At 36.8% G+C, this 13,225-nt stretch overlaps 1 protein-coding gene across 1 annotated transcript in view; it reads left to right on the top strand.

Moving 5' to 3' along the window:
* LOC120527428 (albumin 1-like) overlaps positions 1-10,133 on the top strand; it is a 32,400-nt gene extending 22,267 nt beyond the window's left edge. Inside the window, exons 11-15 of the mRNA XM_039750834.1 lie at positions 466-604; positions 4,335-4,558; positions 7,292-7,424; positions 7,897-7,948; positions 9,930-10,133. Of these exons, the coding sequence (XP_039606768.1) occupies positions 466-604; positions 4,335-4,558; positions 7,292-7,424; positions 7,897-7,941 (541 nt within the window). The 3' untranslated portion in view covers positions 7,942-7,948; positions 9,930-10,133. The remainder of the gene's footprint in view (positions 1-465; positions 605-4,334; positions 4,559-7,291; positions 7,425-7,896; positions 7,949-9,929) is intronic.
* Positions 10,134-13,225: the final 3,092 nt, after the last annotated feature.

Here is a 13,225-nt window from a genome sequence, read left to right as displayed (position 1 = left end):
ACTCATCCACTGTTGGTTCCTGCCTTGTGACCATAGTATTGAAACTTAAGTTCAGGTAACATGTTAGTACAGTAAACTTAACTTCAACTCACTACACTTCTTTCTATGTGGGGATGGTATGTTAAACTACAACCTCCAGCAAGGGTCTTGTGTGCTTATCTTCAAGCCTCTACAACAACATGATTTTAGGCTGACAATTAACATGAAGTCTCTGCTCTGCTATTAAACCATGTGCCTCACTCAGTTGTTCAAGCTTTACAACTTTTGCTGTTATGGAAACCTCTGTCTATATGTGTCCCTAACCAAGTGAAAGCAGGTTTAGAATAACAAACATCAGAACTTTCTACAAAAATAAATATAGATAAGAAATTGAAGGATACATATTTTCAACTGTTATTATACCCATTTATAAAAACATAATTTTTTTATGGTAATAGTATTTTGTATTTTCTTTCTAAATTTTAGCATGGTTATCCGGTACACAAGCATTATGCCCACAGCAAGCTTTGAAGGAATAAGGACAATAACATACAGAATGGGTGAAATTATGCAAGAGTGCTGTGCAAAGGACCAAAGTAAACTAATGCCATGTGCAGAGGAGAAAGTAAGCAAAGCGTTTATGTTTAAATTTACACAATATATGCTCACCTTGTCTGAACATCAAAAAATAGTAAAATTGCTTTTTATAATGCAGTATGGTATATACTATACTATTCCTACTTATAAACAAGTGGCAATGAAATATACAGATTTATTCTAATTAAAGTCAACTGATTGTCATTGATCATGAATAAATTAAGTGTCATACTTGTTGATTCTTGTTTGGCAAGCACTTTCATGTCATTCAAGGCCCACTGATTAAAAAATAACATTTTTATATCTAAGAAGTAACCTTAGGGCTGGGAATCGATTAAAAAAAAATTAACTAATTATTCAAATAAATGTTGGTTACTAATTGTGACTAATCGCATCTAACATTAAAATAATACATACATCATAAAGTAAATACACACTGAATATCATGAAGATACAGAGATACAGACTTGTCAAAGTTAAAATGTAACTATTGAAACTGCTGTTGATGTTGAATGCAGTGCTGATTAATTAATTGAAAAAATTAGCATCTCTTAAATGGGGATACATTAAAGCTTGTGTTAAAACTCTGTAAATGCTATCCTCAATTGTTCATCACCATCAACGTCTTGATAATTATACTTTACACAAGTGTTTTTTAACTGTTGCACTGTGGAATTAACAGTGTAGTGCCCCTGGGTCCTGACCTGAGAGAAACATGCTCCTCAGGTGGCTGAGACCTGTCTGAGGAGGAAGGGCCTACCTGGAGAAGCCAACATAAAAGCAGCTCTGTGATCGCCATTTTGCACATACGGCACTTAGAGGGCACTTTAGAAGCCATCTGGCTGGGTGCATGTTCGCCAGTGTCTCTCGTAAAACTGAGGGACTGTGGGCATACGAGGTGCCTCTGACCCCAGGTCAGTGGAGTGAAGCAGAGAAAAGACCACCTGTATGAGTGAATAACAGGGTGAATCACCTGGAAAATGCGCCCAAAGTCTCACTAAGCTCTGTGCTTGCAAACAGCAATCTCTGAGCTACTATTTTTTTAGCCCCTGTCCTGCCCTTTTAGACAGTTTAGTATGTGTATACAATAGATTTAATACTTTTGTGGTTAGTAGAATCATGGTGTGCTTTGGGATTTCTTGGGTTACAAAAATTGTGCCATTACAGAAAAACAGTTGGAAAACTCTGCTCTGTCTACACCTTTGTCCCTAGCACGCTAAAAAAAAGTCTGTAGCTGCTATCTCACATAAAAACTGACACCATGCATTACTTAGGTGGTTATGTTGTGTCGTTTGTATAAAATAGCAAAGATACTGCAAACTTGAATCATTGGTAGGGATAATTATTACATTTCACTATATAAATGCAGTCAGCACTGTAAGCTTTCTGTCAGACTGGCAGATTAAATACAGATGTGGTAGAGGCTTATTTTGGCTTTAGTGCAACTCAAGAATAACATATTTAGCACTTCTGTGATATGACTTTTATTTAATCTACTGTACTTACAGAAACATGAAGTGAAAAAAAAAAGAAAGCATAATGTTTACCTTTTACTTTTCTCTAGTGTTGCACTAAGACTGCCATAAACCGACACCCTTCCCTCCAATTCCCCTGCACATATGTCAGTATGTATAAATCAAGAAAATGAACACCAGCGCTGCACACTGACATGTGGCACATTGTTGTAAACCACATAATACGAAATGTTAAACCTTTAAATGAAAATTTTATTTCATAAAATTTTTAAAATTAGTATATAAATATGGTACTGGATGTGTATGTAATTTTTTAGGTTCACACTTATTTATATTATTGTTTATAATGTCACCCTCACCAAAGCACTGCCTATTTTTTTAATGCATCAAAAGGCCACATTAATCATAAATGTTAACATGTTAACTTTAATAGTAAATATATTAAAACTGATGTTATCTTGGGGAAAAATATCAAAGCAGAGAATGCAAACTGAAACAGACAAATGAATGAGTGATTTCTAGCTAGAGCAGGGCCTATGTCAGCAAAATAAAAAGGTTTTATTTTAATTACCTTAAATGGTCATTCTAATTGAACTTTTGCTGATAGTTTATTTTGGGTTGATGCTATTCCACACTCCATAGGTATTTATGAAGCTAGATCTCCTAAAGAGTTTCAAGTAACCATATTGTTTTGTATTGATTTAGCATTACAGCTTTACATTTCAGCAGGGCAGCAAATTCAGAAAACAAATTTATAAGTCTCAATTGGTACCATGAAACTGAAAAGCTAACATGTGATCTGCAGGGTGAAAAGAGACACTTGGATAATATACGACAGTGAAAGCATCTGACTGCGGCCATATAGATAAAAAGAAGTTTCCTAACAGTAGGGCTTCTCAGCATGTTACTGTAGACAGAATGGTGCTATTCAACATCTAGAAGCCATTGAAAAGAGTGCCTCAGAAGTAAATATTCAAATTGCATCACAGATTAATATAGTTTACTAGGGGGCTTTGCCTCCTGCTCGCTTCGCTTGCCAACCCCCCTGGCCTGTGCTACGCGCTAGCCACTTTACATCTCTGCCGCTCACGTATGTGGATTTCAGTTTCACCAAACAACAAATCTTTTCATTCTCAAGGATACACCTCTTCATTGGGAAGAAACACTAGTTTTCCCTGAAGGCAACACGCATTAGACGATCTATAAATCTCCGATTTAAAGTTTTAATCCGAGCAATCTACTCTATCTCTTTTCGCTGTTCCGTTATTTCACTGAGTAATAATTTCCATTTGTTTGTGCTAATGCAATCTTTACTATCATTTTTTTGAGACTTTCGAATTTCACTACTTTCATTATCTCTAACCTGCTCTGCATGTGTATTGCGCCAACATTTTTGAATTCTTTACAATGTTCTACGAGATACAGATGACAAACCATATAAACTTGAGATGACAGATGGCAGCAGGAGATGCCCATGTTAAAAAGGTGACATCTGACTGTTTATTTTGGAAAAAAGATAATCCACAGATTACCATGGTAAGTATATATGTGGCCTCACAACTCTCAAATCTCAGTCAGCTGTTCAGATCTGCTAAAGAGTTTTGGTAGCTGTTCCTTATCTCTGACATAATCCTGAGGATGATTTGTAAATTATATTTAGAAAAGATTTTAAGGTTACTCACTCAGAGTTTACAAGTGTTGGGTGAAGGATCACTGGCAGAGTGAATAAGAATCAAGATGTGTGTGAGAGACAGGCTGCTTCATTTTACTTTAAGAGATGGGAAAGTGGAACGTGGAACCCACTGGACATTCAGTGGAACAACAGACTTACCTTTAATAGGCATTCTTGTCTTTGGATCATTATTTGGTCATTAATATTGTTTTATTATTGCTTAATTCCCATCTAAGGGAGTAACACTTGACTTTTTTGCAATACCTAAGGAGTGGCTCAACTTTCATTTTCCAAATTAGACAGATAGAATTGCACTTTTTCATTAATCATTGGATCACTCCCAATGAATTATCCTCAATATAATTGCAAAGAAATTCATCTGTTGCATGTTTAATGTTTTTAAAACAATAATAACTGACTATACACTTTCCTATATAGAACTTTACGGAATGGAAGAATATTTTAACTTCTGATCTTGCTTTTTGAAAATACTTTTTTGTTCAGTGCTTTTATGCAGTAAAGCAGCAGCACATTACCTGCCCATGTTTACTGCAGTATTTTGCAAGCAAAAACATTTATATCATTTCATTTCTTTGTATTTTTTGCCACAGCTGAGCGATTTGCTTGATGAGACCTGTGCTGAAAATGACCCTGCTACTATAAACAAGAATGTTGAAGCCTGCTGCAATGATTTCTATTCACACAGACGGCTCTGCTTCCTTGACATGAAACCAGACACAGAATCGGCACCTCCAGAATTCTCAGCTGAGTCATTCCCTATTACTGAGGCTGTTTGTACAATGTCAGATCAAGATTCCCTGACAGCATCGGTAAAGTAAGTACATAATTCACTCCATTTTACTGTATCTCATACAATGTTTAGCTAATTCTAAGTATTGTATAGGTAAATGCTTTAAATATATGAGTATGTCCAATCAAAATCTATGTCTAATTATGAAAAACTTGCAATCATGTCTTCAGAACCATTTAAAGCATAAATCACAGTGACATGCTAATTATTGAATATTTTTGCCTGCATACTATAGCCATCCACCTACTTTGTATATACTGTATCAGTAAATAACATCAACTTCATTTACTTTGCATGTATTGTTCTTACCTATCAGTCAAACCAGTGTATGGCTGAAATTACTAACTGACAAAAACACTATTATTTTAAAAAGGGCCTTATCTGAGACATGCTTGAATTAATATAATAATATTTGCAACCAATGGAATACAGTTTTGCTGGAACTATCTCAAATGCTTAAGAAAATACATTTCAAAAATGCATCCACAAAGAAATATGAAAAACAGCAGTAAAGCAATATTCAACAATAAGACAACTCTACAACTACTATATGTAAATTATTATTATTTTAGGATTAATTGATTAGAGCTAGTACAGAGTCAACTTTCTCTTCAAAACTGTAGGTTAACTTCCTCTCCAAAGAGACAGAACAGATGCAGCCACCACACATTATTTAGACAGTATAAGTGCTAATACTACACCAAGTGGAATTTGTTTTCTTTAGTTCTTACTATTGGCCCTTCAGCTTGCCATCTTTATAGTGGATGCCTACAGTCCTGCTCAAGAAAGCCACATCTGGAGTGTATGTAAAAAAAAAAATCATGTAATATGGAGTTCTGCAGCAATTGCTGATGCTTTCTGTGGTTCATGACTGACATAACTGGAGAGCCGATAGTTTTTCAGATTTCTCTGTGACCTTCATTACATGTACTGAAACACTGTGAGTGATTTTAAGTGTTACACCTTTTCAGTGATTATTGTGTAGTTATTTGCAATAGAGAAACAACAATTCAAACCTCGGCCACAACTTTTCATTTGTGTCAACAGCAGTGCTATGAAATGATTTTTCGAGGTAGAAAGGATATGTAAATATGGAATTCACACCTGGTCACCAACATTCTATAGTGTTACCTGCAGCAGTAATGGAGGGACCCCTTATAAAAATAATAAGAAAAATATCATCACACTTTTTTTTCTGAATGGAATTTCAGAGTAAAAACAAAATGGGCATTTGCAATGCAGAGATTAATGGAAAATCAAGGGAAGACAAGGGCATGACACAGACACCAAAAAAATGGCAAAATATTTAAAAACTTAATAACCATTGGTCTGGTTAATGCTTAATTGTAGTGTTAAAGAAAAATAATTGGGTCAAAGCCCTTTTTAGTTATAGATCCAGCATTTGCTTATACTGTATGTGAATTATTTTGTCCTTCAGAATCAGTACAGTTTGTTTTTTAACACACTGTATGAATATATAATGATCATGTGTATACCAACAATGATTAAAGCTCCATGACTTTTTATCAGACTTGTTTCACCTGGACCAAGCTGGCAACACTGTGAGGATTTGTTTTTGAATTTCTCCAGCTCTTTAAATACCATCCAGCAGTCCCGGGCGTAAACTCAGAGATATGCAGGTGGATGAGCCTATGGTGTGCTGGATGATGGACTGTTTGTTGGGTAAACCAAAGATTATAATAATCAAGGACTATGTTTCTAATACAGATGTGAGCAGAACTGATGCACCACAATCAAATTATTAATCCCCCTTATTTATACACCCCATAAGTGCAGAGAGAGAGTATAGGAGTCAGGTGTAGAACTTTGTTCCTTGTTGCAGAAAGAATTGCCTGCAACTATTAATTTTCACAGCACCAAAGAGTCTCTATCTCTGGTCACTCTTCAGGGAGGGAATGTTGAAGTGGTGCACTTCTGTAAATACTTGGGGTCAACATCAATGACAGGTTGGACTGGTCTCTGAACACAGAGGAACTATATAACAAACAGTAGAGCAGTCTCTTCTGCCTTAGGAGACTGCTTTCCTTTCATGCAGGAAGTGACATCTTTCACATCATCTTCACCTCTGTGATGGCTAGTGCAATTTTTTACACTGTGGTATGTTGGGCTTGTAACATCACTTCAGTAGAGACCCACCAAATTAACAAAATATTTAAAAAGGCAGGCTCAGTTATGGGACACACTCTGGGCCTCCAGAAGGTACTAGCAGAGAAGAGAGTGCCGTTATGAACAATGCTGCACATCTTCTCTCCGACACATTTTCAGGCAACAAGTTATTCAGCATAAGTGTCAAGAAATGGTACTGGGGCTCCTTTATACCAAAAGCAAAATGCCTGCTGCTATATATATATATATATATATATATATATATATATATATATATATATATATATATATATATATCCATCCATCCATTATCCAACCCATTATATCCCAACCACAGGGTCACGGGGGTCTGCTGGAGCCAGTCCCAGCCAACACAAGGCGCAAGGCAGGAAACAAACCCCAGGCAAGGCGCCAGCCACTCACAAGGAGCCCACACACACACCCCAAGCACAATTTAGGATCGGTAATGCACCTAACCTGCATGTCTTTGGACTGTGGGAGGAAACCGGAGTACACAGAGGAAACCCACGCAGACACGGGGAGAACATGCAAAACTGCACCACCGTGCAGATAGTGTCTATTACTAAGATGGTATTAAAAGGATGCATTTATGTTTCCTGTTTATTTCAGACTTTTATATGAAGTTGTAAGATTAAAGCCAACAATAACAATGGAACAAATCAAGACTCTGACTGATGGCTACAATGCCTTGAAGGCTAAATGTTGTGCAGTAGAGAGCAACCAACAATGCTTTGAAACCGAGGTACAGTTCATTTACAAAAAAAATCATGCAATACTTTTTTAAATGTGTTATGAATATGTGTATTTACTTTGTAATATTACTAAGTAATATATTCAAATTTAATGTTTCATTTACTACCTTAAATTATTTAATATACTGATGTGAGTTTTGCTTTTTCTTAGAACCGTTTTCTTGAATTTTTGGGTTCACAGTATAATGGATTAATAAATTAATGTCTATGCAATCCCAGTTTCCACAATTATTGCCCATGATATTTAGGCATTTATTTCAACTTGTTCACCCTGATAAAAGCCAAAAGGATCAATCTGTTATCAGTGCATGGCATGGACAGGATATTTTCATATATATGCCTGTGGTCCACATTGACTTTAATTTTGGAATTTTTGGATTGTGACTGATCATATTTTAAAAACTTAGGATAAAAATCTCTTGGTCTTTATCATATTTAAAATATATATATTTAATCTTTTAGAGAGCAGCTTTCATCAATACAAGCAAAGACCTTCTCACTGCATAAGGACAAAGTAAGTAAGAAACAATAAATACTTTTTAAATAGAAAACGTGCTTGCGTTTGATATTGTGTAGTATTAATTGTAAAAACCTATGAGTAGAACAATTCTTTGAATGAGGGATTCTTAATCTTTTTAAGTTCTGCAATTATCTTTACAATAAAACCATGTCTCTTATTAATCTGTGATTTGCTTTCCATCATTGTAAGAAGTAAGCACTGTGGAAGTCTATGAGACAATTGACATTGCTGCTTTTTAATAGTATAGGTTAAATTCCGTTACAACGAATATCTTTACAACAAACTTTTCATTACAAACAAGTATTTTACAGTCCTGACAGTTTCCCCATAAGACAGAGTCTATAAAAATCTCATTACTATGAAGTAGATTTAGCAGATACTGTCATTACAACAAAGTGCCCAAAAGACCTTGAAATGCCTGAATGAATCATCCACAGAGCAGTCAATATAATGAATCCACCACAGAGCAGTTAGTTCTGTGGTCACAACTTAGTTGTGCACAACGATCCCTGAACAGAAATATTGTAAATTTCCTCATACTATTTTTTTTTGCCTTGTTTGTTTTCTGTGGTTTTCAGTGATACCTTTTGCTTATTGCTTGTCACCATTTGAAAAACATCCATTTGGAATTTAACTGATTGTCACCCTCCCATAGAAATGGCAAACACGAAAAAACAACAACAGTTCACATCAGAACGAATACAACCTTGACATTTTTGCTGCTCTTGATTCTGGCAAAAAGAAAAAAACATGTTGCCAGTGAATTCGGAATTTCACCATTGACAGTGTCAACTTTCTTAAAAGACCGAGCAAAAACAGAAGAAAAATCTCGGGTTACAAACCTTGGGCCTCAGTGCAAATATATGTGAACTGCTGCATTTGAAGATATCATAAAAGCAGTTATTCCTCTCATCAGTCTACCAGTCCTCGGTGTTTTAAGCACATGACATTCCTTCCCTGCGAGTATAAGGCAAACCAGAGAGCTTGGATGACTCAAGACATTTTGGGAAACTGGCAGTGACAAGTTGACAAGGATATTATGATGTGTGAGGCACTGTCTTGTACCCCAAAACATGAGGTTGAGTCTCAGTACTTTAGCAAAAACAGCTTTATTCAGCTTGAAACATGAACAGCATGATTATTTATTGTAGCAGGATTTACCACTCCCCTATACGCAGATACAGCAGTCAGACAGGGTAGTGGCCATGTTATTGGCCAAGTAATACTGTTGGCTGCATTGTTCCTTGCATCACCCATGGACGATACCATGACTGTGATTGGCTCAGATTTGCTTCTGCAGTGCTCCAAAAAGAGTTCAGAAACCTCACAATATGAAGAAGAAGAAAAGGAAGATTCTGCTTCTGATTGATAACTGTGCTGCTCACAGCATGCTTCTACATTTAGAAAATGTTCAAGTTGAGTTCCTCCCATCCAATTGCACAGGAGTGCTTCAGCCATTGGATTTGGACATCATTCACACCCTGAAAATGTATTATCGCAGAGGAAATGCTGAGAAAAATTCTCGCCAGCATAACTTGTAGACAGGAGGAGAAGAAAATTAACAGGAAAGACTCTATGGAAATGATTGCAAACGCCTGGATGCAAATTAAAGAAAGCATTGTAGCGACAAATACAGAATCTCATTACTACGAAATTTTCATTACAACAAAATATTTTGTAGGTCCCTTGCACTTTGTTGTAAAAGAATTTGACCTGTAGTATGCAAATGTTGTTGTCACAAGTACATTGTAATTCTTACTTTTTGTTTCGTCCAGCATAGAAATTAAAATGTCGCTAAAAAAGTGGATAGGAAACAGTGAGGTTCAAAGTTACTTCATATATATGTATCTAGTAAAAAATATTCAGTTATTTGTTCATTAAATCATGTAATTATGTACTTATGTAATTATGCATACTTCAATACAGGTATGTTAGTGTCCATTAGTAATTAAATACTTGTTTATTTTTCTTGTAGGTTTCTAGACAGAAGATCACACTGGAGTGTTTTCTTGGTATCTAGGAGATAGAAAAGATTTCACCATTATGTCAGTAATACAATTCAAGAGAATCCTTACTAAACTGTCAGAAATACAGATAGTATCAGATCATGTGTTGTGTTTACACCAGTGCTCATATATGCTGAAAGAAATGTAAACAATAAAAAGCACAAACAATAAAATGTGTTGTTTCCTTTGATTATATTTTCCATCATGAAGTGAATGCATTTGCATTTATTGTTACATACTTAATGATCAGTGAGAAGTGAAAAAGAATGGGTTTATCAAAACCACCTTGAAGTAAAATCAACACACACCACAATTTACAAAAATACAGTCTGCCTGTACTTGTCACTTCTGCTATCAATATAAAAACACTGACTATTTTCTGAGGAAAAGCAACTAACAAAACAGGGAGCTGAGAAAACTGGGGCTAACTGGTTCTATCTAATTGTTATCTACTAGTTCATTGGATCTGCGGTGGGCTGGCCCCCTACCCGGGGTTTGTTTCCTACCTTGCGCCCTGTGTTGACTGGGATTGGCTCCAGCAGACCCTTGTGACCTTGTAGTTAGGATATAGCGGGTTGGATAATGGATATATGGATGAATAGTTCATAGGATTCAAGAAACACAGTAGAAGAGATGATAAAGAAAATCACAAAACAAATTAACTTAATAAATGAGTAAACTTTATTAAAATGAATACTAAAAGTTCAGCTTTAAAGAAATACTCAAGCTTAATAATAAATCTAGGGTCTAAGTTCTTTGAATATTTGTAGTTATTATTATCACTGAGGATAAATGTAAATGCAACATTAACTATAGTTGTCTTTTCAATTGCTGGTGTTATTTAATAATCAAACTGCATGTTTGTCAAATTAATTTGTGAATAAAATCTAGTGACTTTCAAATATTACCCTGTCCTGACTAAATGTGAACTAATAGATAACCTTTCGCGTACTAAGAATGTGCTCAATGATTTGGAAATTGTAGAAAGAGAAGTTTAGCTTCCTTGAGATAAAGAGGCTGAAATCAAAATCACCACACACTGAGGAAATCCCTACACATTTAAAGCTATCAAATGTTGTCCCTTTAATAGGCAACTATAGGCCAGTTAGGCCAGTAAACCTAACATGCCACATGGGTAAATTAATGGAAGAAATTATTGAAGAAAAGTATGAGAATTAGCAGGGAAATCTTGCTAGTGCTCTATAAGGAAGCACAAAAACTATATTATCAGAGAGGTGCATATGATATGATTTACATTGCTTTTCAGAAGGCTTTTGAAGATGGTTTTGACTAAACTAAAAGAAGGGGGATTTTAAGGTGCAGTTTGCAGTGGGAGGCAAAATTGGCCTAATCGTTGGAAGCAAACTGCAGCAAAAAAACTTTTTTTCAGAGATTAGTGTAGGGGTGCGGTGGGCTGATGCCCTGCCAGGGGTTTGTTTCCTGCCTTGCGCTCTGTGTTTGTGGGGATTGGCTCCAGCAGACCCCCCGAGACCCTGTAGTTAGGATGTAGCAGGTTGGATAATGGATGGATGGATAGTGTTGGGGCTAGTGCTCATTTTAGTACACATAAAATAACAAGCTGGTAAGTTTTGCAGATGATACCAAACCAGATGGAATGGTAGATAATTTAGAATCAGCCAAATCATCATAGATAAACCTGGACAGAATTCAGACTTATGTTAAGATTCATCTTATTTGAATTTGTAGTAAGTGTAAAGTATTATACTTCATATTATTCCTCCACTGTAAACATGTTACAAATGAATACACAATGGGAGACTTAAAACTCGACTCTCTTCTATGTGCATGATGTGGTGTGCGTGTACCTGTCGGACCTCATCTGTAACACTAGAGAAAGTCCAAAGAAGAATGGTTAGGTTGATTCTGAGACTACAATATATGACATAAAAAGAACATGAAACTTTCAGTTTAAGCAAACACAGATTAAGAAGAGACATGGTTGGCATGCTCAGAATTATGATGGGAATTTATATGGTCTTCAACAATAAGAAACAGATGACAACTGGTTACCAATAAACTTTACATAAAATTTAGAAAGTTTTCTTCACATAAAGCACAATAGACACATAGAATAATGCTCAAAACTGTTGTCAAGGAAGGTGTCGCCTCATCTGCAGGTTGAAATAGATGTTGAGGCTGAATATTTGATTTAAGACAACGGGCAGAAGGATATATGTGTTTACAGCTTAGCTCATTGGCATGGTTATACTGTAGTCCTGAGGAAAGATCACACATTGCTTTTCACAATGTACATGTTGGGGATGATTTACAAAAAACACTTGTCACAGATGGCTGGGGGGGCAACGAGGCCGGGACACCTTGGAGGACTGGAGGAGGGCTTACGCCTCCCTCAGACCATGCGGGGGCGATCACCCTGGTGCCTTTGGTGGCCATGGGTAAAGGGCTTTAAAGCTCAACCCTGTAGGGGCCCGTGGTCACCGCCATGGGGCGCCCCAATGCCTTGGGGATCCTGGACCTCAGCCCTTCCACCACACCTGGAAGTGCTGGGGGGAAGACGAGCAGGGACACCTGGAGTGCTTCTGGGGATGCAGCCGGCAATTCCGCCACACTGGGGCATGTCGGTTGGAGATTGCTGGAACACACCTGGAGCACATCCGGGTGATTATAAAAGGGGCCGCCTCTCTTCATTCAAGGCTTGAGTCGGGTGGAAGAAGGACAAAGCTGGAAGGCGAGAAGTGGAGGGGGCCTGAAGAGACAAGGCAAGAGTGTGAGGCCTGGACTTTGGGGGAGTTTAGGGTTGTGTGGCATTTAACTTGTAAACAGTAGTTTGTAAATAAAAGTGTGGTGGTGATTTACAATATGTCTGCCTGTCTGTGTCTGGGGCTTAGTCCACGCACTATTGAAAACTTGATGTGCAGGTTCAGAGAACACACCATGGGAAAAGGGCTGTGTTATAGCAGCTTTCTTCACCATATTTATTTTTCTTTGTTTTTGAGATGCCATTTTGTTTTAGCCTAATCAACACCAATTTGTCTTTTGGTTCTATGGGCATTGCCATCTTGTTAAGGTTTCCATTACCATGGCCATCCACATGACAGTGCACTGTTTCATCATAATATCATGTCTGTTACCCAGTAAAGAACGTGATTCTTTATTTTGGTTTGTGATTCTTGACTCTGTGTATTGTTTACACGTTTTGGTTTTGCTTTTGACTTTGTTTGCTACTGCTGGAAAATCTCAGCAATGACCTTTAGCCTCAATTTAACAACTATCCTTAAGCTTA

The sequence above is a fragment of the Polypterus senegalus genome, chromosome 4, assembly GCF_016835505.1.
Source record: "Polypterus senegalus isolate Bchr_013 chromosome 4, ASM1683550v1, whole genome shotgun sequence".
NCBI lineage: Eukaryota > Metazoa > Chordata > Cladistia > Polypteriformes > Polypteridae > Polypterus > Polypterus senegalus.
This window is presented reverse-complemented; position numbering and strand designations above follow the sequence as displayed.